This window comes from Parus major, chromosome 2, assembly GCF_001522545.3.
Source record: "Parus major isolate Abel chromosome 2, Parus_major1.1, whole genome shotgun sequence".
NCBI classification, from domain to species: Eukaryota; Metazoa; Chordata; class Aves; order Passeriformes; family Paridae; genus Parus; species Parus major.
In genome coordinates, this window is record NC_031769.1 from 119,683,423 (window position 1) to 119,710,534 (window position 27,112).

General features: G+C 35.8%; 1 protein-coding gene across 4 annotated transcripts in view; it reads right to left on the reverse strand.

The window, feature by feature from the left end:
- STAU2 (staufen double-stranded RNA binding protein 2) overlaps positions 1 to 27,112 on the reverse strand; it is a 176,096-nt gene that overhangs the window by 97,328 nt on the left and 51,656 nt on the right. For all 4 annotated transcript variants that reach the window (XM_015617024.3, XM_033512297.1, XM_033512296.1 and 1 more), the window contains exons 6-11: positions 25,903 to 26,062; positions 22,259 to 22,366; positions 15,936 to 16,148; positions 13,385 to 13,522; positions 10,020 to 10,151; positions 5,977 to 6,037 (exon numbers count right to left, since the gene is read on the reverse strand). In XM_015617024.3, the coding sequence (XP_015472510.1) occupies positions 5,977 to 6,037; positions 10,020 to 10,151; positions 13,385 to 13,522; positions 15,936 to 16,148; positions 22,259 to 22,366; positions 25,903 to 26,062 (812 nt within the window). The remainder of the gene's footprint in view (positions 1 to 5,976; positions 6,038 to 10,019; positions 10,152 to 13,384; positions 13,523 to 15,935; positions 16,149 to 22,258; positions 22,367 to 25,902; positions 26,063 to 27,112) is intronic.

Sequence of the window (27,112 nt, forward strand, 5' to 3'; positions counted from 1 at the left end):
TTTTATAGCATTTGATTTTTCCTTTTTTGGCTGCAAATCATATTAGATAGACATCCCTAAAAGGCAGCTGCCATTATCCAGACTCTGCATTCCATGAAGTCTCCAATGCTCTGGGCACATGCTTAAAACACTAGGCTCTTTATAAATACACATTATACTCTAAACTCAGCAAAGAAACCATCATCTCCAAAGATGCAAAACTTGCAGAACTTTAAACAATTAAACTGAATCTGAATCTGAAAAGGGAAATGTGGGAAAAGGAGAGGGACCACTTGCAGTTGCTGTTTTACGCTCCAGAGTTGAGCCCAAATCCCACTCACACATAAAAATGCTAGTTTGGCTCTTGTCATTAGTTCTTAAAACAGCAAAGAGAAAATAACACTCCCTTCCCTTTCTTGTTAATATGTTTCTTAATATTAGATGTGTTAGAAGTTTTTTAAATTATTAAAAAAAATATATATATGCAAGCTATATTTAATTTGTGTTACACTGGATAAAATAATTTTCACTGTTAGATGAAACTGAAAATAATACATCAGTTATTAATAATGCCAAATGCAGCATGGATTTCCTAGCTTCAGTAAATTAGGAAAGAAACAAAACTGAACAAATTTCCTCTGCTTCTAAATTTAATTTTCCCATGTCTTCAGTTAGAAAGAAAATTTAATCAGAAAATTAGCAGATCAACTCAGCAGTTACAGAGGCAAGGTATTATTTAAAGATAACCAGCTGCAATAAGAGACTCTAGACAAGGCTGTGGGACATTTAAAGTGAGGACAAATGGCTCAGCTGAAGAAACTGCTCCATTGATGCTATAATGCTCACCTGACAGGTTGCTAGCTAAAAAAATCCCCACAAAACAGAACAAAAATATCAAAATGAACAGATGGAAAACTACTGTTCTGTGACCTTTCACCAAGTGGTGTTGTCAACCACTTTATTGTCAGAATGGCAAATAATTCAGCAAGCATTTAGTGATGTATCAATGTAACTCCTAGCAAGAGTGCATTATAATTGACAAAGTTGAGTAAATTTGAAAACAATTCAGAAGCCATGTCCAATGCAACAGCAGTACTTAGTAATTAAAAATGCACACAATCTACTATAAATCACCTGTGAAATATACCCAAAAGAATTACATATTTCATCAAAATATAACACACAAACATTAACAATGCCCAAATTGCAAAACAGAAACTTTATTCCCAAACTGTAGACTTCAGTCCCTGTTCATGGAAACACATGGGCATTAAATTATCTACTGGAAATCTTCACCAAAATCCCCAGTTGAAAAACAATTAGAGGACTACATAAAAAATCTCTTTCTGAAATTATTGACAGCCAGAACTACAAAGGTCACATAAATTTTGTTTCCTTCAATGTGAAGATGTATTAGTATGTAAAATTTCATAAATACATCATTTATGTTGCATTTATTATCTCTGAAAAGCTGGTGAGGAAACATCTAAGTAAGGATCTGAATGTAGCCATACATTTAGGGCTTACAGTAATATGTAACATTTTTGTATTTTTTGTATTTCTTAATTTGTATTTTTTAATCTAATATTGAAGTAGACTTTTCAAAATACTAATACTAAAAATACACAAATAAATGTTATTTACAGAAAAATATCAAATTTTCTCATTACAGACTTAAGAAACTCTTCAGAATATCTATTTGCTTCTTTGTCTCCTTTTTCTTTTTTTTTTTTCCTGTCACTGAGAACAATTGTATGAGATCAAGTATCTTTGTTCCTTAGGAGATCATCTGCTCCTGCTGCTCATTTACCATCTGAAATCATAATCATCTGTTGCTGACAATCTAATCATCTTCACAGTAACTAATTGTGATGTCACAAACAAATGGTTATGATTTCAGGTGGTGAACAAACAGCAGGAGCAGATGTAGTCTGAAGAACAAAGACTATAAAGTCATGCACGAAGCCCTAGTAATAAAATGTTAGGCAAGAAAAACAAAGAGTCTGTCCTCTACAGAGAGGTAAGATTGCTCTGAATGTGTTGTTTGTTTGGTTTTATTAATTATCAGTTTATCAGTACTTTGTGACTCCCAAATTTGTTAGAAATAGGTAAAGGAAAACTATACAATGAAAAACTGAAGTTGGGAAACATGTAAAAACAGTTATGGTAATTTTTTCCTTCTTTGAATTATAATATATAAAACCAGAGTTACATTTTACTTTTATTTTTATACTGTTCTTTATAGCTCATCTACAGAAGACATCTCCCAGAAGACATCCTGTATGATGTTTGTGATTAACCCATCCAGAAATACAAAACAAAGATATGTTCCCATGAAAATGCACTTTGTAATAGGATTGTTTATTTGTTGCATGTTTTGTTTCTGTTGATAACTGCTTAAGTCAAATCAAGAGAGATAAATGAGATTCTGTTTACAGCCTCTAGATGGGAAGATGTTTACAGTAAACATCTTCTGTATGGGTTGCAAATGCTTCTGGTCTGCTCACAGTCTCTCAGTCTCTTCCAGAAGCATAAGGGAAAAAAACTCAATGTTCTTGACATTTCACATGTGAAGAATGTCAACGATATCCTAAACCAAGAAACCAATAGCTTTATGTTTCATCTTTCTTTGAAATTGTGAAATGAAAAAGAAAGGTAAAGAAGTAAACCTGTGGGAAGAAGCTTTGCCAGTGAGTAGGAGGAACAGAACTGAGGTTTGCCACATGGATAATGCAAGAGTAACATGATACAGGGCAGCAGGACAAGTTAATTTTCAAGAATATTTAATAGGAAGATACAGACTGTAAAGTATTTCTCAGCAAAAACAAGTGACATTGTAAGAGTACAATGGAATCTGTTCTTCAACTAAAATATAGGACTGTTATGATTTTGTTTTCTATTGTACTGAAGTTTACAAATTCCCTTTACTATTCCAGCTTTATTTGACTCAGACAGAAACTCAGGGAATTAGGCACACAAAGAAATACTATCTATCTGCAAAAGGAAACTGATGCACAGTACCCTGCCCTAGCAGGACACAATTGTTTTCCTGGAATAAAATTACTTGAAATGTGAATAAAAGCTGCCAAAAGGTAGATGTAGCAATCTCAGAGCCTCAGATTTTTAAGACCACTGAAAGTTAGGTTTATGGTAACAAGAAATACAAACTATTCATTTCTCTTCTAAGAAGTATACAAAAGGGAGAAAGCTGCTCCATTTGCCCTCTTTTAAAGCTTTCTAACTTAAAAAAATGACTTTAAAAATTCAAGAGTAAATTCACCTACCAAAAAGTGTTGATCTTAAAAATAAACTAACATATTCATACCAGAAAGGATGTGACATTTTTGATCTAAAAGTGTGGAACTTGTTTGGAACTGCCTTTAAAAAGCCCTGCACTTCACAGGTGCATGAGAGATCATGCACAAAAGTGATTACTTTTATTCAGAACACCCTGGCAGTGCTCAAAGTCAGGCTGGATAAGTACTTGAGCAATCTTGTCTAGTGAATGGTGTCCTTGCACATGGCAGGGGTGGCTGGGACTAGATAATCTTTAAGATTCATTCCAATCCTTTAACATCCTATGATGCACTTTAATCACCTATTATTAATGTTGCCTCTAGATGGGAACAGTCAAAAAAAGAGGCTAAGAGATTAAGAACAGTGATCTCTGAACAAATTCTCTATGTCAACTAGCATGCTAGCTCTATCTCCTTTGACTTCCAATTTACTTGTAGATCAGAAGATTGGAAATTAAGGCATTGTGCATTACAAAAGTGACCTAGAATGAAAACCTGTGTCTGTACTGTGGCTCTGGTGGCTGCAAGAAGGTATGTGAGCAGGTCAATCTGTGAAAAATAAGTTATTTGGTCAGGCCAGCTTTAAAATATAATTTCTGTTAATCTTGTCTCCTGTTGAATGAGTTTGCCTTTGTGTTCTCCTTCTAGATTGGGATTTACAGTGCAACTATCAAAGTTGTCTAGGGCAGTCTAAGAGATTGTTTTATCTTGTCGGTTTAACAGAAGATTGTGGTTTCATCTGTAAGTGTCTTTGCTACAAGACACTGCAAGGACAGGAGAAAAGTTAGAGGTCTTATTCTGCTGTCTCAAACTCTAAAATGTTAACATTTGAAGATATTTCATTGGCCTTATCCTCAAGAGATTTCGATGATACAAACACAAATAACTTAAAAGTATTGATGGGGGTTGATGACAGGGCTGTAAGGAAGCAATTAATAGGAAATCTTAGATCCTGTGGAATACTTCCTTTCAGGAAACACAATGACGTGCTGAATCCAAGATCATTTTAAACACTAGCAAACTGTTGTGTAAATTGAAGCACAAATTATTCCTCTGGTCTCTGGGTCACTCTCTGGTGACTGGGAAGACCACGTATATAATGGAGCACTACTGAAACTCCTTAAATCTGCTTTTAGGACCGTGTCTTTCAGATGTATATAGGCAAAAAATAAAAGGTAGCTCGTGTGTGTCCATGTCTGTACAGTCCTTAGCTGAGGGAGATAATGTCTGGGACCCTTAAAAAGTTCAAAACTATACATGCTTCTACAGAAAAATCTGAGGCTCATGAAAAAGCGAAAAAGTATGGTTTATATTGTCTTTACCACTTTAATCAGCAAAAATCTAATTATAAACTCATGAAGTTCTGTCCTATTCTTTACCTGTTGCAGTGAAACTGAATTCAGTCTTTATCAACAAGGTTTCTTGGGCTTTTGTGTCTTATAGACAAAGCTCAAGGAAGAGAGGAACTACCAGTAGCAGAACCTCATCAGAATCAGGGCTGTTGTGACAAAACCTAGAAGTCAGCCCATACAAATCACAAAATCTCAGAACTGCATATTGGGTCAGGTTGGGAGGGACCACAGTGGGTCATCTGGTCCAATCCCTCTGCTCAATCAGGGTAATCCCAGAGCATATGGCACAGGATTGTGGCCAGATGGTTCTTGAATATCTCCAGTAAAGGAGACTCCATAACCCCTCTGGATAACCTGTTCCAGAGCTCAGTCACTGGACAGTAAAGTTCTTCCTCATATTCAGGTGGAACTTCCTGTGCACCCATTGGACCAAGTGGGAAATATCTTAGCGTGCTGAGTCAACCAGCTTGCATCATTCATTATGAGGCCACTCTCTGTTCTCTTCAAAAAGTCATGGAAATCAGAAGAAATCTCCAGTTCCTGGAGAAATGCATTATACTCATAAAAGGCAGGCTGGTCAACCTCAGTCTGGTCTCTGGGAAAATCACGCAGACCTCTTAAAGCCATTTGTGGGCGCAGAGTGTGATTGTCTTCCATGATAAAGTGACTGGTTTTATGAATGGAGAGCATTCATTTTATGAATGGAAAGTACCTTGCCTTTAGCAAGGATTTTGACATTGTGTCTCCCATAGCATCCTTGTCTCTAAGCTGTGACTTTAGGGTCGAGGTAGATAAATTCCTAGATAATGGAAATCTGTTGGGACCCAACAGCAGCCTTGCAATATCTAAGAAGAGGTTGTCAGAAAAGATAGAGCCAGGCACATTACTGAGGTACATAGCAGAAGAACAGGAATGATAGTCATAAACAAACAGAACACGTTCTGACAAGGATAAAATTGGAAAAAAAATCAGTGTGAAGAGAGTTAAGCACTGGAACAGGCTACCCAGAGAAGCTACAGAACCTTCATCCCTGGAGAGCTGTTAAAAAGCCATAAGCAACCTTATCTCAACTCTGCACTGACTGCGCTTTGAGCAAGCCATTTAGGTGACCTCCTAAAATCCCTTACAAACTGAAGGATTCAATGATACAATTAGAAAATAAAAATTTCCTTGTTCCTGCACTTGTTCATACCTACACTCACACACAGGACGCTCAGGGATTAATTTGTCTAATTGTAATAAAAACCCCAAAGTATTTACCAAAAGTATTTCAATTGTCTTGGATAACCCAAATCATACAGAGACAAGGAGAAATAAGTATCAATATGAATTTATAAAGCAATACTTACTGTTACTTGTGGGCTCAGGAAACCCAACATTTTGGCCATTCCAACTTTTGTTTTCTCCAAGCTGAAACAGGTAGAAAAAGACAAGTAACTAAAGAGCAAACTACTCCCTAAACAGAGCATTCCTGTTTATAAGTTTAGTTGTAAGTCACTAAAAATGATGAGTTGAGATTGCCGCATCTGTTCACAAAATTTTGCTAACTCATCTTAATTTTTGCCTAAGATAGGTTATTTGAGTAATGTACCCTTCATGAGTAAACATTAGCAACTATTGCCTAACACTGAAATATAAATGTTTCCCCAAGGATTAGGTTCAACTCAATATGTTACCAAATCAGACTTAAATAAAATTAAATGTTTTAAGCAGCTCTCAACTGAAAACATAAACAGCCAACAGAGAAATTACATTCTAAAACAAGAAGATCCTAATTACTGCCTATGAAGGAATGTGTAAACACTATAAAGTACTTGGGTGTAATTTTAAAATATTTACTTGTTAGGAATCAATTTAGTCACTGAAGTGGAAGTAAAAATTATTGCAATTTTCCATTATTTAAATATATTTTTTGAGGAAGCAAATTGTCTTCAAATTAATTTTACTATGTTTAATACTGGATATTACTCTGATATGGAAAAGGGGAACAATTAACACACAGGTTCAAAATGAAGCCAAAACTGAGGTTTACACAGTAAATAAGATGGAAATGTTCAAACTTTATGTATAAAACTGGATAAACAAGTCCAACCTCCCTCATTACTTAGGAGCTATTGACAACCAGCTCTATGAATGTGAAATGAATGATCCTTTTCAGATTTCACTGTGATTTTCTATGCAAACAGAAAACCTCACTGCAATGCAGGCTATATGCCAGAACAAAGTTGTAATCATTCGTTCTTGAAGATGGGGTTGGAAAGTCAAAGAAATGAGAAGAAAAATCAACCACCTGAAACCTGCCTCTGCATCTCAGAAATTGCATTAAGGCTGTTTAGATTGCTACCATGTCATAATATAGACTACTAGATGATACATTTTACTTGGGAAAGAGGAGGGGGGAGCACACTATGAAAAGCAGGTACTTCATTGATTGTTTCCCTGCTTTTCCTCCTTATGCACATGCCAAAAAGCCTGGGCAATGTGCAGTGAAAATGGGAGATATTTGATGGGAAGGGAGGACAGGCATTACAGTCAGCTTTCAAACTGGTCACCTACATCTATGCACTTTAATTTTATATGGCATGTTTTATTCATATTATGAAGCAGGTTATATGTATATTAGATAACACAGGTGACAACAGTTCTTCATATGAATAAGCAACATGAAATCTATAAATATGTTTGCATTTACTGCTATAACAACAGCACGGTTTTGTCAGGATTCCATCCTGACCATCTGTAACAAGATGCTAGCAAAAGCAAACTGTTACAATATGAGATTTCCAACTTTACTCATTCTTCTCTTTCTTATTGCTTATTAAGTTGATCATGATGGAGAATTTAACAACAATCCCTCTATGAGTAAGTGATCCTTAGTACTGCTGCCTCACATGAATGCAATCTACCCTGGTTTTCTTCTTTCTGAGAATACAAGTGGCAAGAAAAAACAAGATGGAAACATGAAAAAATTATTACAACTCTCCATTCTCATCCATAAAGCTAAAATTCTGACAACTGCAAAATAACTCCCAGCATACCTCCAGATTGCTCTCCTCAAGGCTCTGCACAACCATTACTGACTTCTTTCAGGAATCAGTTTAACCCAGAAAAGAGCAGAGCCTTTACTTTTTTACATTACCTGGATTACTTGTGCTGCCATCAGCACTACACATTGCTCTTATAACACTCTTAGGTCTCCATTAAACCAATAAATAGTCACTTTTTATGTACGAGGGTTAAGGAAAAAACCCACTGAATTTGGTTTTGTTTATTTTTTAAGGGAGGAGTAATGGAATGAAAGGACTTGAGGAAAAGGGGACAGAGGGGAAAAAAGAATTGCCTTTTTTAACATCATCAAAAAAAGCATACAAGTGAAAATTATCTACTTAGATGCCAACCTGCTACATCAGCTAATCTACACTGGGACCCATTTTGGATTCAAACAGTGAAACAAGTGTCTTCTAATGGTTTATCTTTATTGTGCATTTATATGCAAGGAATTTTGCAATGCTCACGCTGGTAGAGATCTAAGGGCTATTTTCCCTCTTCTCCACCACAGTTCAGTTTGAGAGTTAAAATTCTTTCAGCTACAAAAACTAACTTGTGCATCTCCAAATATGTCCAGTCTGTTACATACAGAAGATAAAACCAGATGCTCTAGATATTTCATGCCCTTAAATCTCAACAAAGCTTTAAAAATTTGTTGTGATTTTGTTATGATACTGCCATTACAGTGCCACTACCAAAGTTGAGTACTTCATATTTTTTGGATACAGTAACATGTTTGTTCATTGTGTTCAGAATAATATTAAGCAACTGTACACTTGTCTACCAATCCTAAAATGTCTACATCTGGAAGTATGCAATTAAGCCTGATTTTTCTAAAGACAATGCACTTGTAAGCAATAGCTTAATAAATGTAGGGAAACAAAGCAACAGCATCCCATTTTAGCCACTCAAGTTTTTTGGTAAGGATTTCAATGTAACCACAAGTTTACACTATGTAGAGCTCTCCAAATCAACTATGCTGTAAGCTGATTTTTTTCAGGCTTTATCTCTGACAAATACTGAGTAAACTTAGTTCAGCTGATTTAAAATGCAAGAATGAAAACCTGTTTTCATATTAGAAGAAGAAAAAAAAATTCTGTTTTGACTAGTTTTTTTTGTTAAAGCCATTTGGCCAAATTGGCAGTGAAGAAAAAGTTGATAGTTTTATACCACAGAGAGTATATTCTACAGCAGAAATGTCTCAGCATTCTGGTGAAAATTAATTATCATTCGACTCAGTCAGAAGCTTTTTTTAAAATGGCTGTGTCTGCACAGTGTGTTCTCACTAGGAACATCATCCAGCTTCCAAGTACTCTGTTTAGAGTATTTCACACTTGTCTATGACTAAGACATACAGTGAAGAACATAGTGAAGGTGAGTGTGAACAGCACACATTGCTGCTACTCTCAAAGGAGAGTGAAACAAAAGAAGGTGGGGCCAAGTAACCAGTACAGTATTGGTTTTTTTCCTGGTTAGGAATACAGAATATACAGAACAGAATATCTTCATATTTACATATACATAGATGGGTATATATACACTATATTCAGATTTATCACGTAGTCCTAGAAAAGCCCAACAGAATTTTCTGTTTGCTACCTAGTGCAGCCACAGTAAACATATAAGTAATTATCAAAACATATAAATGCAGTGAGCCTGTATATGACAGAAGCTGTTTAGGATCCATAGCTTAATTACCTTACCAAATATCTTTTCAGAATACAAAAGGCAAAACTTTAACACCCTATTTTTTACAATACTCCTCATCAATGAATTCAAGACAGGAGAGGAGTGCTAAGTTAAAGATAGCTAACGTGGAAATACATACTTCCAATGCATAAGAATTTCAAAACCTGACACACATTTTCTTCATCAGTCATCAAATGTGAAAAGGCCATTATTTTTCTGTAATGCTTTTCATGCACATTCAATGGGAAGATAAACATTGACTACTACTTTATATATGAAAATTACTAACGTTTTTTCTTTCCTTCTGTCCCTTTGGGCTCTCATGGATGCCCAAACTGGAATAAAAGCAAAAGGCACATTCATCTTGATTTGTAAGTAGAAATAGGCGATGGATCACATGTACACTTTTGCACACACACTATTCCATGGAAATGTTTCTGTTCCTAATTACTCTCACAGGAGCAGAGGCTGTACTTACTACTAACTGTAGTACAGCTGTAGAGTGTAGCTAAACAAAGGCAATCTGTGACAAGCAGCTCCCTAAAACAGGCCGTGCACAAGCTTAAGCTTCCAGTCTTACTAAGTGATCAGCTGATACAGCTTAAAAATCTAGACAAGGGTAAAGTGTGGGCATCACAACAATTGGTTCTCTCACCTTTTCTGTCTGGTCTTGAAGAGGAGTAGAGGCTTTGTATCCCAGCTGTAGCAACATTGCTTCTGCTGCATTTCTTTTAGCTATTTTCTTGTTTGGACCTGTTCCAGTAGTAATGTCATTGCCTACTTTTACCTTTAAAAGAAAATATTGATCATAATCATGATAAATGCAAGACTCCTTAATGTCACTGTATAACACTCTTGCTGTTCTACCAACAGTTGTCAGCTCTTTTGATGAAGACACAATCTTGAAAAAGCTACAGTACAGCAAAAGGGGACTACAGTGTTCACTCAGAAGGACTGTTTAGATTTTTCAGAAGACCACCAAACCCATACCCAAGAGCTACATTTTTCTGCATCTCAATGCACACACACAATTGTCTCTCTCTTCCATCAGCCTTTGTGTCACCCTCATTCTCCTTCATGAACCTCTCCCCAACTCTGTTAACATGGGAGCTGACCCAGGGTCTGTACTTCCTCTTTCTTGTAGGAAGGAGTGGTGCCTGCAGCAGCTCCCCAGCATCATCAGGAAAGTATACAGAATACAGTATATAGAACAATGGAGAGACAAACAGACTGGAGTTTTAACAAGAGTGGTTTCCAAAGAAGGGTGAAAATCATATTTGCATTCCTGCCACTTTGTTGTACTGCAAGGAACACAGGGGCTGGAACTGCTTACACCTGACCAGCTTTGATCCAAACGGTCCTTGGAAAAAAGGCTCCTCAATGGACCTACAATTTGCACAGTACAAAGGGTTTCTGACAAACATGATGCCTTTCATAACTCCAGGAGAAATTAAAACCCCAAAACAAGGACAAACTGTAGGCAATGGATGTTCACAAAATGTGTGGCTACAACTTAATCCTTGGCTTTGGTACCATTCTTAAAACTTTTGGAGCCGTATGTGTTTGGTTTGTGACATGAGCACTCTCACTGCTGTTCATTTAGGCAATATTCATAGCTCCTTGATGGGTGTATTTGGCTCAGTCCACTAAGCCCTTCTATTTGCCAAATTGTGTCTTAAAACAGTGCACAGTTTCAAAACCATGTCAAAAAAAGGAAATCACCATCACATAAATATAATAAAATCATCAAGGTGACCTGAATAACAAAAAAACCCCCAGAGGTCAAAGACCTGAAACAGTTTGGAAGGAACTTTTAAAAAAATGTAAAAAAAGGCATACAAATGCTAAATAAAGAATAAATTATATTTAGTAGTTTATGTCATTCAATAATTCTTCACTTTCCTCAATTTACCATATATGTATTTTCCTAAAAGTTTAAATTCTTCTTTACTCAAATATTTCTTAATTCTAAATATTAAGAAGAGGATGTAAATAAATAATAATCATGAATATCCCTTCAAAGTACATATATATACATTATACATTATATATATATAGCTAAAAAATTTGTCAGCCTAAGCCAAAAATATTAATAATCTTGAAATATAAACCTTATCTTCTATGCAGTTCACAATAACAATTAGAAAATAGCCAATCTGCTACAAGTTTATACGCAATAAAATTGAGCGACTTTAATGGGACAAGACAAAAAGATAATTTATAACATAGCTCACAATAAATCAATATGCTGCTATTTCTCAGACCTGTAAAACTGGTTTAGCTATTATTATAACCTCTATCAAGGATTAAAGGCCTCACTACAAAGAGAAAGAGCTTTCTGAAATTAACTTTGGGAACAGAACACCAACTAATGTCATCAGAGGTTTTCTTCTGTTTATCTAGTAGCCAGGACAAGTAATTGGATCCATTTCATCACATCTAAACTTGCTCTTTGTGTGACAGATAAAAATGAACATATTATCTCTGGATATTTTACTTCCACATTCAATTAAATTAAATGAAAACATGGTTTAAGTAGTTTATACAAAGGCTTTTTATTCTGATAAGGTTTTCTGCATGTTATAATGAATCCACTGAGACTTCCTGAAGGTGGGATAAATAGCAGAATAATTTTAGTGTGAAAATATTACAGAAGGGTGAAAATGGAGTTTTAAAGTATTTAAAGTATTTGTAACAAAGCAACTGCTCTATGGAGTTTAACTCTTTCACAAACCTTCTTAGATACAGGAATCTTCTACATATTTACCGCTTTTAAGATTCTTTGTTACACAAACCAAAGACTGCCATTACTGACACTCCTCCAATAGAAAACTAAACTTCCAGCCCATCTTCCTAATACTGGGCTGTGTTACACTGTTCTTCTGAGGCCTCACACAACAACTAACAACTGTAAACCATCCCATGGGGGTCTAAGCCTGGGAAATGAGATTTTCTGTGATAGGATCACTCTTTTTCAAATACTTTCAGGTCTCATAAAATTTTAGAAATCCAAGTTTATATTAAACAAATGATTCTGCAACAAAAGGAACAAAATACTTTCTTTTCCTTCAGAGAGAAAAATAAAAAATCATGAAGAAAGACCACTGAGGTCCAAGAAAATTAAGATTACTAGCTTATCTTCATAGACATGAAGGGGGAACTAAGATGATTTAAGTGAAAACATAACTAATTTTCTGGAGAATGAGGTGCTGGAACATCATAAATTTTGCTTGTGATCAGAAGTGACATTTTGGTGTGGTTTGTAGACAACAAGTCAAAACATGCTGAGGTATGCTGTTGTGACTTGTTCCGGCATAAAATTACCCTTGAGTGAAAACACAAGAATACAGAATCCTTTCCTGTTTCTAATCTTTCCTAACCTGCTGTTGTGCTATCTAACAAAATATCACAGTTATACCAAATCCTTGTACATGTTCTTAATTTAAATTTGAAAGGAATTTTAATGATTTACTGTTTTAGTATTAGGTCCAGTCAGAGCACAGTCTAAAATGCGTTGTTGGCTTTTTTGGTTGTATTTTAGATAGAAACAAAGTCACAAAGAAATTGGAAATCTGCAAAAATTTACAACACTATTTTTTAAAGCCAAAATGCCTGGCAATATGGAGATATGAATACCCATATTTCAGAACACTGGGTATTGGGATCCTCGAATTAACACCTGCCCGATTTTATTTTTTTTTTCCAAAAAGACAAACAAAATAAATAAATCATGAACCATCAGGGATAAAGACAATAACAATCAAGTGAAATAAAAATAAGAGTATAAAATAATGCAAATCACATGAAAAGCATCAAGAGGGCACATAATTCAATTGCCATTTGTTTCACTAAGAGAAAGAAGAAAGTTTAGACAGGCTTTCTGATACTGTATTTCATACTATTCCTGTATATCTGACGGCAAGGCAAAAAGCTAAACAGAAGGAGATCCACTTCATATTTTGCTTGAGTTTGAACAAAACACAGCAAGGCCATTATCTCTAACATGACAGCAAATGATACCTGCATAACAAATTCTCGACGGCGAGGCATTCCTCTCTCTGAAAGAAGAACATACTCTGGCTCCTTCTCCTTTTTGGCCTGTTGGATCTGAGCCAAACGGCTGATGGGATTCATTCCTTGACCATATTCTGGTCCAGTCTAAAGCAGGTTAAAAAGAAAGAACCATTATTTCAATATATATCCCTATAACTACTACACTGCCTCAATAAAACATTTACAAGGATTCTCTCTTTTGTAATACTCCCTTTGAGAGAATAAGAAGTAACTTACTTTCCATTTTCTGATCGTGAGACAAAAGATAAGAATCCTCAGGCTCAAAGCTGTGGAAAGAAATTGTCTGCCATTGTTGTGGGCAGTGTGCGTACCTTGCATCGGTAAGTTATGAAAACCCTCTCCTGTATAGGGAGGTCCTCATAAGGATGGATAAAAATTAGCAGATCCATTAGTCAGTTATATCTTATTGCCCTGTTTCTTGGACCCTTCTCCCTAACCCTTTAAAATAGGTTGTCACAATGCTGGAACATGCAGTACACTGAGACAAGGTGGGATTTACACAGGGACAAAAACCTTTGGCCATACATAAGGAAACTTTCTCTTTCAGCCTTCTTGCTTTTCCTCTTATCACTCCAGACCTTCAATCCTACAGCACAACTTGCAACTAAAGGTACAGAGAGTTTACTCTGTATGTCGTATGAATTTACCCTCAAAATACTCCTGTGAAGTGAATGGCTAGAATTGTTTATGGTGAACCCCCCATAAAGTACTTCAAATGATTAACAGGCAATAATACTCACAATAACACGTCAAAAAGTGTGGTTGGTGGAGGAATTGATCTCATGCCAGGTAAACAAAAGGACTGACAAAGTGGTCTGTCCAAGATTACACAGACAGGGAAAACTACAGCCCTTGAGAAGTCTCTAGCTCTGAAATTATTTTAATGAATTATTGCTCACATGGCAAATGGTCTTTCAAAGCACATAGCCATGAAAATATTTGTAGATTTTAAGAAGAAATTAAAACACACAAAAATTTATCTGAAGTCATACTTAACTGATTTATATAGGCTAACACAAAGAATGCAGTTGCAAATGTAAATGGCATTTAAATGTAGAATTGTTTTTATGTTATGAAGCTATTTCCCTTTTATGAAACCATTTGCAGGCTAAGGGAAGATGAGCACTCATGCTTGCCTGAGTTGCTCAAATAACAACCAAATGTTCAGGAACCTGAAGAAATGATCAGCAACTGAAGGCAAAGACCAGAGAGGGATATTATATTTAGAAAAGCTGTGCAGAAAATCCTACATAGTGTAACTGCTGAAGTAGTTAGAGAAGATGTAGGTGAAAGAGCTAAGACAATGTCACACACAAGGGCAGCTGTGTGGGCAAGAAGCCAGGCAGAGACAAAATGCAGAGCAGGCTAAATAAAGAGCCGGCCATAAGATACAGCCTCATAAATATATATACAAATAAAAAGAAGTTATTGTTGCCACTTTTTTTGATGCTCAAAACACAGGCAAGTTAAATTGAAAGAAATAGGCACATTGAAAGCATTTCAGAAGTTTGGATGTTGAAAAAATAAAAACCATCTACATATCCATCTTATTCTGACAAATAATGTTTCTTTCTGACAAGGCCAACTGTGTATAATTAAATTTAAGTTCATAATGGCAAATGGTATATGGTAATATAAGAGATTTTTTCATTATTATACCCTTAGCGTCTTTCTTGAGAAAAACTTTGCAAGATGTTTGGTGAAAGCCAAATCCAAAAGCCTTTTCCAATCTTCCAGCTTTAAAGCTTCATTAATGCTGGTGGTTTTCCATTAAATTATCTTCCTGCCCATTTTTTCATGTAAGTTGCTGAGAATTAGATCCCCTGGATTTTAGTAGGAGACAGGTATCTAATTAATCTAGGTTTTCCTGAAAAGTCACTTATTCCGTATTGAAGGCAAATGAAAAGAGGAAGGTGACAAATAAGCCTTTTGTACATTTTCCAAATCTAGTTTTGCACTCTCCAAAGTATTTGCTTATTTTAAAGTGGTTCTCTGGTGGCTGCTCTTCCAGAACTCAGTACTTTGTATCCTGAGTATACAGATACCTAATGATGAAACTTTTAGTGAAGTACTGAAGCACTAAAGTAGCACCCCATTACTTTACTGTTTCATGTATCGCTCTCCTTCCTCAAACTGGGGAGGGGAGAGAGCCCAGGGAGAGAACCACTAAATATGCTAAAAGGAATTCTCTGAGATGATGCTAAAATTTCACATGGCTGGACAGAGCTGCTTGGAGGGCTTGATCCTCCACTAGCCTGGAACCAAGCCCTCAATGATGTGAGCTATTTACAAGCCATTCTGTTTGAGAATCCCAAAGCATTCTCAGGATTTAAAAAAAGCCCAGGCATATTAGCACAGGCAAACTAGTAACAATATTGACAGTAACAAGCAACTGTAACAATATTGACAGAAAATGACAAATAAGCCTTTATTGGTTTTGAATCTACTGTTCATTTCTGAGCAAACATTCTTAATTGTGTCAAAAGTGGACACATACCTTCAATATTGTTTTTGGACGCTTTTTAAAGTAAAGTTTTGGCTTTTCAATCACAGGAAGAGGAGGAAGTTTCTTAAGTTCTTGCAGGACAGCCATTGCAGCACGTTTCTTTGAGAGTTTCTTACTGTTGCCTTCTCCCTCTGCAGTGAACTCTCCCACTGTAACTCGTGTAACAAAGCTCTTCATGTGAGGAGGTCCACTTTCTTTAATCACCTTTGAAGAGAAAGTAACACTGATTTAAAGCACCCTACAAGATGGTAACTTTACATTTGTTATCTCTGCAATGAACTTATTACTAGTCCAGTTTTCCTGCTAACTGAAGGCATTAGATGGGTTTTCATAGAAATAGGACAAGTATTAATAACAGTACGAGGTTTGAGGACAGAAAATTAAGACTAGTTAGATAAAGCAAATCTAACAACGATACTCAGCATTTCACAGAAAATAAGAGTAGACCTACATTTTTAAAGATTTATAGAATAACACAATATACAACTATGCATATTTAAACCAAGGCTGATGGGTTTTTGTTTTGTAAGGTGCTTCACATACTAAAGCAATTAAATCCATGATGGTCTACCAGGCTTTGAGTATTTCTTTATACAAAACATATTCAAAACTGTATTAATTTGTCATTACCTCAACCTGTTTGTAATATTTTTTCTATTATCATTAAACCATTGGATGTTCATAGTCCCAAACTTCAGTCTCAATAGGTGCAGGCAGGATGCCTGCTCTCAACTCCTGGCTTGCCAGAGTACACAGCTCAGAGCAATATCCCATACATTTGAAAGGCTGACACATTCTTGCCTCCATGACTCTCAGCTGTCCCTCCCAACAGTACTGAAAAGAGTTACCAGAAGAGCCACCATAGCTCACACAAAGCAAATATTTTCTGAAAAAAAATAATTTATTCATTTCCTTCCAAACACATTTAGCACAGCAATAAAAAAAACCAAAACATTTGAACTCCTTCACTACAACAAGTTATAGTAATATGGAAAGGAATTAAGTTCTGAATGCTGTACCTTCCTTTAGCTGTTTTTCTGTCTTCATTTTTGCACACACACACACACACACACAATCTCCTTTTAGAAAGAAGGCTGATGCTTGGATGTATTCCCCCACAAATCACAGCACTACAAGTGCTAGGACAGCCATCTCTTCATGTATACACACACCAGTAACTGGTCTGGACAACGTCTATCAGGAATTAAGAGAACTCATTTGGGAAAAGGTTCAGTTATTTTGTTTGATGGGCGGAAGTAGCTACGTAATTTAATCTTTGTTGTATGTAATATGTATAAGGAGACATTAGAGTATTGGACAGGCATCTCTTTATTATATCTTCAAAATCAATACAAATATAAATTTTTTTTCTTTCATTTGATGGAATTATATCAAACCATGTGTTGAAGAAGAGTAATGTCTCTTTAGGTTGAGGAGGGAGGGGAAAGGGAACTGAGGTAAGGTACCAGGGCCATCTTGGTGTAATAACTATAGTTTTAATATGCTCAAACCTTCAGTCTTAACATTATTACAACATGTTTTGTATTAAAGTTCTTTTTATCAAGGTCATGTCCCTTGCATTATTTAGTTTTGCTGTTGCACTGTAATGAGGTCTCCTTAGGCTTGTATTTCTTTTTAAGTTCTCTTTTGTGGCAACTTCACCCAGCAAATACAATTACCACAGCATAGATCAATAAAAAGACACAAAATTAAAATTAAAAGACAACTTTGCCCCATTTTCCCAGAATAAGATGACATCTATGCCAGAATGGGATTTTTCTGTAGTCCAGGAGTGTTCCCATTCTAAAATTTCAGGTATTAATTTCAGAAGTGTTTTAAACACTGCCTCATTTGAAAGTTGCCCACTAATGCTTGGCCATGAGAAGGCAGCAGTGCTTTCAATGCACTGAGCCACGCTGAGCCCCAGGATGCTGCATTCCTGCAGCAGAGCTGGGATGAGCCCAGTGCCAGGATCTCCTGCTCTCAGACTCAGTCAGGCGCTGTGTCTGTGCTGAGCACCTTCATCACACTGCAGCGTTTCCCTCTCTATTTTACAGTATCTCAAATCTGTACTTTGTTACCCAAGTATTACAACATGCTGGCTGTAAAACATTGCTAAATTAACCTTACTAAGGTCCTTAAACTTTCTGTGGCTCTACTAACACTATTATATAGGCATTTGTCTTTACACGCAGTGTAACATACTAATAAAATATACAAGAATGTCTACACTGACCAGATGAAAAAGGAAAAAATAATTTGGTTAAGAAATATAATTGCTGAGTTCCTAAAATATTAGTTTATATAAGTTTTCTCATATTTATAAAATGCACACAAATATATATATATATATATATATATATGAGAAAAATAATGTTAATACCAAACCAGATCATATTTTCATATTCACAAAAACATATTTTTTAATACAAAATTAATGCAGTCTGATGTGGTTTTCAGCTTTTAAATTTTAAGTATTTTAAGTGACACTTAAGTAAGGTAAATAACTCACTGGAAAACATTAAAAACTGTATGTTTGTTAGTGTGTAAATGGAAAAAAGTCTGCGTTGTCAATGGAATGAACCCCATAGGATTCAGATGGGATCTGGATCAAACTAAACATCCAAAATTGGTAATTAAGCAAAAAAATATTTACCTAACAACATTTTTGGTTAACCCCAGATTTCAGATCTTTTTACTCCATATGATTTCAAACAGTTGTGCTATGAGCCTTGGGACAGAAAACACTATAAAGAAATTCAAGCTTTGCTATCTAAGAACACTATACACATTAGGACATTAAACTATTTCCTCAGTTGAAAGATACGACCTGTGGACCTAATCATGGCTAATTTAAAGCTGAGAATTTGATTAAGGGTGACAGTTCAATACACTTTTCTTTTTCTGTTCCATGGATTTAAAGAATAATTACAGCAAGAGAAAACACATGGGGCCAAAACACATCTAAGGTCAAGTTACATCAAGAATGAATTTGGCTCAACTTAATGAATCATGCTGACAAATGAAAAACAGAAGTATGATTGCAGTGAAAGAGTAACACTGCCTTAATTATTAATGAGATGCCAGGCAGAAAATTCAAAAGATTAGGACAAGATTAAATGGACATTAAAAAAACCCCTGAAACTAGAGGAGACAAAAATCAGATCAAAACCCATGTCATTTACATCTATGAATACACAATTATTTATAGGATTTTAAAATATCTATATATTTCCAGGAACTTGTGCAGGCAAATACACCAGATTTTCCCAGATACAAAAATAAAACAATTTAAAAACAATTAAAAGGAAGAGTCTGAATGTCAAAGTGTAAAACTGCAGTGAGAAGGGTGACCATTCTGCATAACCCAACTGAAAGTTACTCAGTAGACAGTCATGCAAAGCCTCAATCACCAGGACAGCAGAAGCCAGATAGGTGTCAAACTTCTTGCTGAGAACTACTCTTCCACAATCTGCAAAACCAGTCCCTGGTTTGAAATGCAGGATCTTTGCTTTACTATGATAAGACTGGGACATAAGAACACCTTCCAACAGAACACTGGACAGGGATGGAGGGACAGAAAAATTTCCTGTTCAGGCACTCTATGCCTTCACTCGTGATACTGAGAATGAAAAAAAACATTTTTATATTTGCTGTTCTAAAGAAATAACACTGCAATCCAAAGAAAAACATTGAAAATAAAATGGCAGTCTGAAACATCCTGATGTGTTCTAATATCTGAAGTTGTTGACCTCAGTTATCTCTTCTAGACTCATCTATTCCTTACTGAAAAATAAGGAATAAAAAACATATATATTGAAAAAAAAAAAGAAAAAAGCAAGATTTTAGCCTACTGCAAGGCAGTAATAAGAAGTGGAATGACCATTCTACAGCTACTCTGACAATTCCTACAGCAATCACTTTTGTAGTCATCCTTGAAAACTGTTCACTGGAAACCCCACAAATGCCTTAGAGCAGTTGCATTTTGACTTAAAAGTTGAGGAATTAAAGTTAACTAAGAATGCACAGTGACAAGTATGGAGTAAAGCTTGTTTTTTGTTACAATTGAATGTTTTTATTTAACAACTGAACAGATAGAAAGTTTTTAAAACTCATCCTAAAGTTCCTAGACAATTAAAACTACCAACACTACATAAAACACGACTGTTCACTCCTTGTGCAGCCCTGAAGACATGCTTACATAGAACTTTATATACATTTATGATCATTACTTTGTTGCATAACCCAGCACTGTTGGAACACTGGCTAAAGCTTTGTCAGATGAAGAAAAGGCAGATCATTTTATAGCTACCACACAAAAAAATAAAAGCTAGAAAAAGCTTTGATGCCTGCCTGGAATAACACAAGACCATTAGTAAATAAAATCCTATTAGAAACATCAGATCCTGGGGATTATCCATAATTGCTTAGCAGTTGTATCGAAAAGTAAGCCAGAACCAAGTTCAATCCAAACTCTATTTGAGAATGTCACCTATACTTAGATTTAAAAGCAAGAAATAACACAAAACCTGTCAGGAGAGCAAGAAACTGTCTTTTTTCAATGTTACTAACATTCTTTGGCAAGTGACACATTAGATTTTTCCATACAAAGTATTTCTGCCTTCACTCTCTCCTTACCAAATGCTCTCCCTTAAATAAGCTCAAACAAGAGTGAAGAAGACATTCAAAGCACTACCCCTCTTTTCTTTACAACTTCCAAGCTCCTCTGTGACCAGTGACCATGTATCTCCTTACTATTTAGTGCATTGATGGGTACAGAACATTCCAAATATTTTGAAATGTTTAAGGTAGAAAACAATGTTTGAAAACTGAGACATTAATGATGAGCTTCCTTTTTGAAACACAAACATGTTTCCATTTTGTCTGCTCTTAGCTAAGAGTGATTGGCATGTAGTGGCAAACTGATATACCAACAGCCCCAGACACCCCAGTTTTATCCTTTAGATTTTACACTCTCTTCATGTTCTAAGTAGTCCATATCACATAGACCACATATATGAAGCATATATGCCTTTGCTATACCGAGGAATTCCTTAGTCATGAACAATATTCTTTGTCTTTCTTACCTACCTTCTGAGGGACTTCTCAGATTTCTAAGAAGGTCCAAATGGCTTATTTGATGTTGGTCAATTCAGGGAGATGGGGCAAACATGTCAGTAAACTGCATACAGCACACTGTAAGGCATGCTACAGCTTAGGGGTTTTGATTCTGTTCGCATGCAAATACATGCCTATACTTTAAAAGGAAAAAACACTGGAGAAAATAACCATCACCAGTATAAGCACTATCCACGTCTTTCATGCAGACTCACTTTAAATGTAAAACAAAATGCAGAAAAATAAAATAATAAAAGGCCACTTCCATTAGCATTTTCTGAAAAGAAAAGAAAAAAAAGAAAAAAGAAAAGAAAAGAAAAGAAAAGAAAAGAAAAGAAAAGAAAAGAAAAGAAAAGAAAAGAAAAGAAAAGAAAAGAAAAGAAAAGAANAAGAAAAGAAAAGAAAAGAAAAGAAAAGAAAAGAAAAGAAAAGAAAAGAAAAGAAAAGAAAAGAAAAGAAAAGAAAAGAAAAGAAAAGAAAAGAAAAGACCCAGCTTGAAAATCTAGTGCTTCCTACCACAACAATGTTAGATTTTTATAAAAAACTTTGTAAGAACTTTCTCATCGGAAAAAAATTCCTGTTAGTATCACTCATTCTCCCATAGTTACTTCATTGATAGCACTGGAGCTATTCCAAATGCTCTTTATTACTTCAGGTAAACAAAGTTGTCAGAGGTGGGTTCATAGATAAAATCATATGAAACAAACAAAAAAACTAGTGAAAGCTGAAGTAGAAATAGACAAGTGAAACAGAATCAGAGTGGAAGATACTCATGACTTTTTGAAAAGAGCACACTGAAGGTGAAATGTTTCAACTGGAACTTTTCTATCTTATGAATACCAACAGTTAAAGAAAAGACTTTGGTTAATTCTTTTTAAGATTATTTCCAATCAAATTGAGTGTGGCTACAGATTCTAATCCCACAGTTCTGTACAGAAAATGGTTTAACTGTCTTTCTGCCATCCAAGTGTTTGCAACCAAATATTAGATCTCTAAAACTTCTGAAAGAGCATCTATTTTACCAGTAAAAAGTAATTGTCTTAGACTCTGAAACACTGACAATTTTTTTTATAATTTCCAAGTATATGAAATTCATACTTTTTATATATGAATATTACCTGTGTTGAGTTTTAGTGGTACCTTTTTTAATACTTTCTTAGTTAAATATGTAACACAGATAAAAATGTAACACATACCTCGAAAGTGACAGGTATATTACGCTTCAAAGCAATTTCAAACACTACGCTGATCTCAGATTTGTTTGCATCTTTATCTTCTTCTGATTCTTTTCCTGTTTCTCCATTCTGAAAATGATGCATAGATAATCATACTACAATTCTTAGAAGATCAACAAAATATCATATCCTTCTCTCCCCAATTTCTCAAAGACTTTTGAAGACTCCTGTCAGGCTGTAAATCAGCATTTGTACATCCGTCTCAGCACCCCATCATCAGGCATCTGTTGACTGAAGCCATACATATTGTGCTTATGCTTCATAACATACACATTAATTTATAAATTAATTATAAACAGCAAAATAATGTCTACGCATGTTAGTCTTATTAATGACATGGATAATGATTTTCTGAGTACACAGGTCAAACATGAGGATCAAACAGATCCTTTGATCCATTTCTCAGGCTCTCTGTGGGCACCCCTTCTAAGCAAGGAAGAAATCTGTACTTCTTGGAAAGTACAGAAGACTGTGCTTCCCTCAGAAGAAATTCAGTCAATGAGCCCCACACTCTGACTGGGTCACCAGGTTACAGGTGTCCTCAGCAGGTCCAGCTGGTTAATGGCCCCTCCATCAACTTCCCTCTAGGAGTTATGACCAGTGTGAAAAGGTAGTGACAGAGAACAGCTTGCTCGACACAGAATATTATTTATTTATCCATAGGAACATAACAAACAGAGAGGCAAAGAGATAAAAAAACAAAAGGCACATGAAAAATTATTCTGCCTAAAATTCAGCTTTGTTTTACTCTTCAGGTAAATATAAATTTCCTCACACAACTATTACCATCAGGATCAGTCAGAGTTTTGCCTTTTGAAACTACTGCCTTTGGTGTTTGTCTCCCAGACCACATTTCCTTAGTTCTCAGAGGCTTCACTTCCAGCTACTTTCAAACTGCAAAGCTCTGAAATACTTCAAACTGGGATCTCTCAACAATCACGTAACCTTGGCCAGACTCCTAATTTTTTATTAGTGGAGGTAAACATCAAAGACACTTGGGCTGAATTAGGTGGATTCCTGCAGAGCTCCCATCTTACATAACAAAGTCTGATCTAAATCTTTAGCCACCAGCATAGCTACAAAATCCAGATACTACAGTTCTAAAACAACATTAAAAAAGCACTAGGTTCTTCACATTAAAATTAAATTGATCAATTTTTTATCTACCTTTTTTAAGCTCTTAATAAATTAATCTTTAAGATAACACAGGGCCAAAAATCCAGCACTCAGCTACAGCATGCAGACATGGAATACCTTTTGTCTCATGAAATTGTTGCACAATTTTGATTCTGAAAAAAGCCATTTATATGCCTTACATGCCTGATATTGATCTGGAGCTAAATGCAAGACAAAATATTATTAAGTTTATAGAACCTTCAGAAAAAAAGGGTGCTGTGCAAAACAATAACAAGGGTAGTTACAATGAGATTATGTAGGACCTCTAGCTCATTTCATATAATGAAATGTAAAGTACCACTGAAATCAAGAATCTAGATCATTACTTATAGGACAGGCAAAGCATTGATTAGGTTCACTTAGAAAGATCACCAGAGTTAAAAGGACAATTAGTTAAGAATAAAAAAAAAAACCTGGGTATTTAAAGAATGGGATACTACTATTCTGTAAAAAACCTTAGTGAGAATATTACTTGGTATTGTATTCAATTAAGTGTGTGCTTTATAAAGGACACTGACAATCTAAAAAGCTGGCCAAAAAAAAAAAAAAGCCCAAAGTATGAACTACTGATTAGATAAAACAACTTTGCACTGAGACACTATGAAAACAATCACTTCTATAAAAAGATTCAAAAATACTTTAGAACAATCTGTAAATGTGTACCTGGGAGAGATTTTTGATATCTGTTGGTTACATTTAGCAAACATAAGAAAATACCAATTAATAGAAAATGAAGCTAAGTGAATTCTAGAAGAAATACCCCACAAATTATATTTGAAGTGGAGAATAATCAAACACTGGCAAAATTTACATAATATAATGCCCACTGGACTGTCAGCAAGCCTTTAAGTCAAGAATGTTTAGGTTTTCTAGCAGTACTCTAGTTTAACCAGATATGTATAGTCTAAACTAGAAACTACAGGTTTTTTTCACAATTAATACAAACACATCTGTCCAGAAAATCCCTCATTGTCCCTTCTACCCTTACAATTTAACACCCTGCATATTTTTTCACCAAGCATAGTAGAGAACCTTACAGTGAGTGAAGAAAAGGGAGGATCAAGGCTTAGACCTCAGCACTGAGAAATAAGTTTCAAGACTTAGGAAGATAAAATATGTTCAGGAGTGTCTCAGGCACTTTGGATTTAAATTTGATCCTCATTCCCACAACTGACACTTTAATTGTAAGGCCTTTCTTAACCTCACATCTATGAGGCAGAGGTGCTTTGGCAGATACACAATAGCTCTTTGTGAAAGCACATTCACCAGCAGCCCTGCCCTGTTGGCTGATTGCTTCTTGCTTCTTCTCACCTAATGCTCTTCTACATATTTTTACAATTAGGTACTAGGATGGCAATACTATTTTCAGTGTTTAATATGGATATAAGATTTTATCCTTAATTAAGTTTTTTCTAATAAAAGAAAAAAGGATAGCTTGAAATGGAACAAGAATATACAGAAGACTGCATTAAGGATGGTCATGAAGGCCAAGACAGACCTATATAAGTAACTACTGTGCCACATTCCATGGATCCCATTCCAGTCAAGTTCACTGAGTTACTAATAGAATTACTAGATTGGTACTGGCAGGTCTGTCCTTGCTCCCTCAGGAGCACACTGTCAGTAACTGGGGAAGAAAGTTCAACCTCATAATGTAATTGAGGCCAGCCAGAGTATGGTGTGCACTGGCTCTGATCCATGCCCGATGTTTGAGGAGTGATGAATCAACCATGTTCCACAGATATCCAAGCTGGTCAGTTTTGCTGAAGAAAATACAGTTTTACTAAATGGACCATGTCTCGTGGTGAGAGCACACCCCACCACTGCATGGTGCTCTGTGTGCACTTCCCATGGGCAGCAGCAGGAAGGAGCCTGAACCTTGACACCATGATGCCCTTAAACTCTATCCCAACCAGTCTCCAGTTCTCTGGAGAGCTACACTCAGCTCTACACAGTGTAACACTTTGTTTTTCCCTCCATTATGATCTCAGAGAAGTGTTACCTCCAGCCTTCTCCAGTCATCTACAGCTCTAACCCATGAAGTGACAGAGGTGTTTTTCATGACAGACCTGCAACCTGTACCCCTTAACCCCAACATAACCAAGCCACAAAGATTTATTTGACTGAGGATTCAATTTAGTCTCCTACCAACACACACCTGCTATTGAGAACCTACAGTATCCCAAGTGGTCTTCAGCTGCTCCCAGAACAAGTACATGGATTCTTTGAGTTGGAAACATTATTATATTTTTGCTTTCAATTTAGAAAGATTAATCTGAGAATAATTTTTCTGTTCAATATTTTTTAAAATATGACACAACATTTTAATTTCTAAGCAGCAATATGTGCCACTTAAAGACATAGCCATGAAAAAGGAAGTTATTATCAAAAAAAAAAAAAATAAGTTTCCTGAAGCACAGACCACAGACCTGAGGTAATTTTTCTGGAATAGGCTCATTCTGAAGAGCTTGAAGGGCCTTCATTGCAGCATTATGTCTAGCAGCTTGACGAGTCTTTCCTTCACCAAAAAACTCACTGTTGCCAACAGTTAACTGGACATAGAAAATTTTAGGCACTGGGCAGTGATACCTGGAAGGAATTAAAAGAAAACAATACAAGTTAGGAATTTTACCCATCCATTTTATGTAAAATAGAGTAGTACTTGGGGATGAAACATTATCTTTTCTCCCAGAATAAGACCCAGTACTCAAATACATGGACTGCTCCTCAGCAAGGCAGTTGGTAACTGACAGCAGCTCCTATGTGCAAACCAGCTCTTCACCCACATTTGCAGAGCTCTGCAATGAGTTCTATTTATCAGCCCAACAGCCTTGCTCTGCTCTCTTCTTGATTTGAGCCTTGAGAAGATGAAGAATCAAAAATTCCAGTGGAAGGCCTGCCTGGGAGACAACTCCGGTCATCATAGCTCAGCTCTGAGGGGTAAATAAGTCAGATGACAGAGAATACACCTAGCAGAAATGGATCCTCACTTGACAAATAACTTGTTCATACTTTACAGCAATGTAAGAAAGCCCAGGATTCCAGGATCATGGACAAAAGCAACGTCCATCACAAAACTAGATTGATTCAAACTAGATTCAATCAAACACAGTACTACATTTTCCTTACTCCTCTTAAAGGATCTTTTTTAAAGTGTGCTCTCTCCACTTTCATCTGTGGACATGAGTGGCAACTTTTTTATATTAAGACTTTCTGAATTTTCATTAATTATTGTAACCCAGTTGGTTCAACTGTAAAACAAAATACAAAGTTTACCAGAAAGCAGCACACTTCAGAGTGAGGGAAGTGTGAGTAAGTACTCTGGCCTCAATGTCCCTGAAATTTGTGCCTAATTCTAAAACTACATTTTTATGGAAAAAGCCAAGCATAACACTGGTTCAAACATGCCTCTGGCTATAGGGCCTTGGAGGAGTGAGCTGAGTCGCCTTTACAACATGCAAAAAGTGGTTATTTGCTTTCTTGTTTACAGTTTCACACACTTATCAAAAATTATCAAGGCCTGGAAATGCTTTTGCTTATGTAAAATTTTCATAAAATTATACAACTCCTGCTGGAAAGGCTTTTGGAGGTTATCTGGTCCAAAGCAGCACCCAGAACATGGTCAAGACCTGAAGTTAC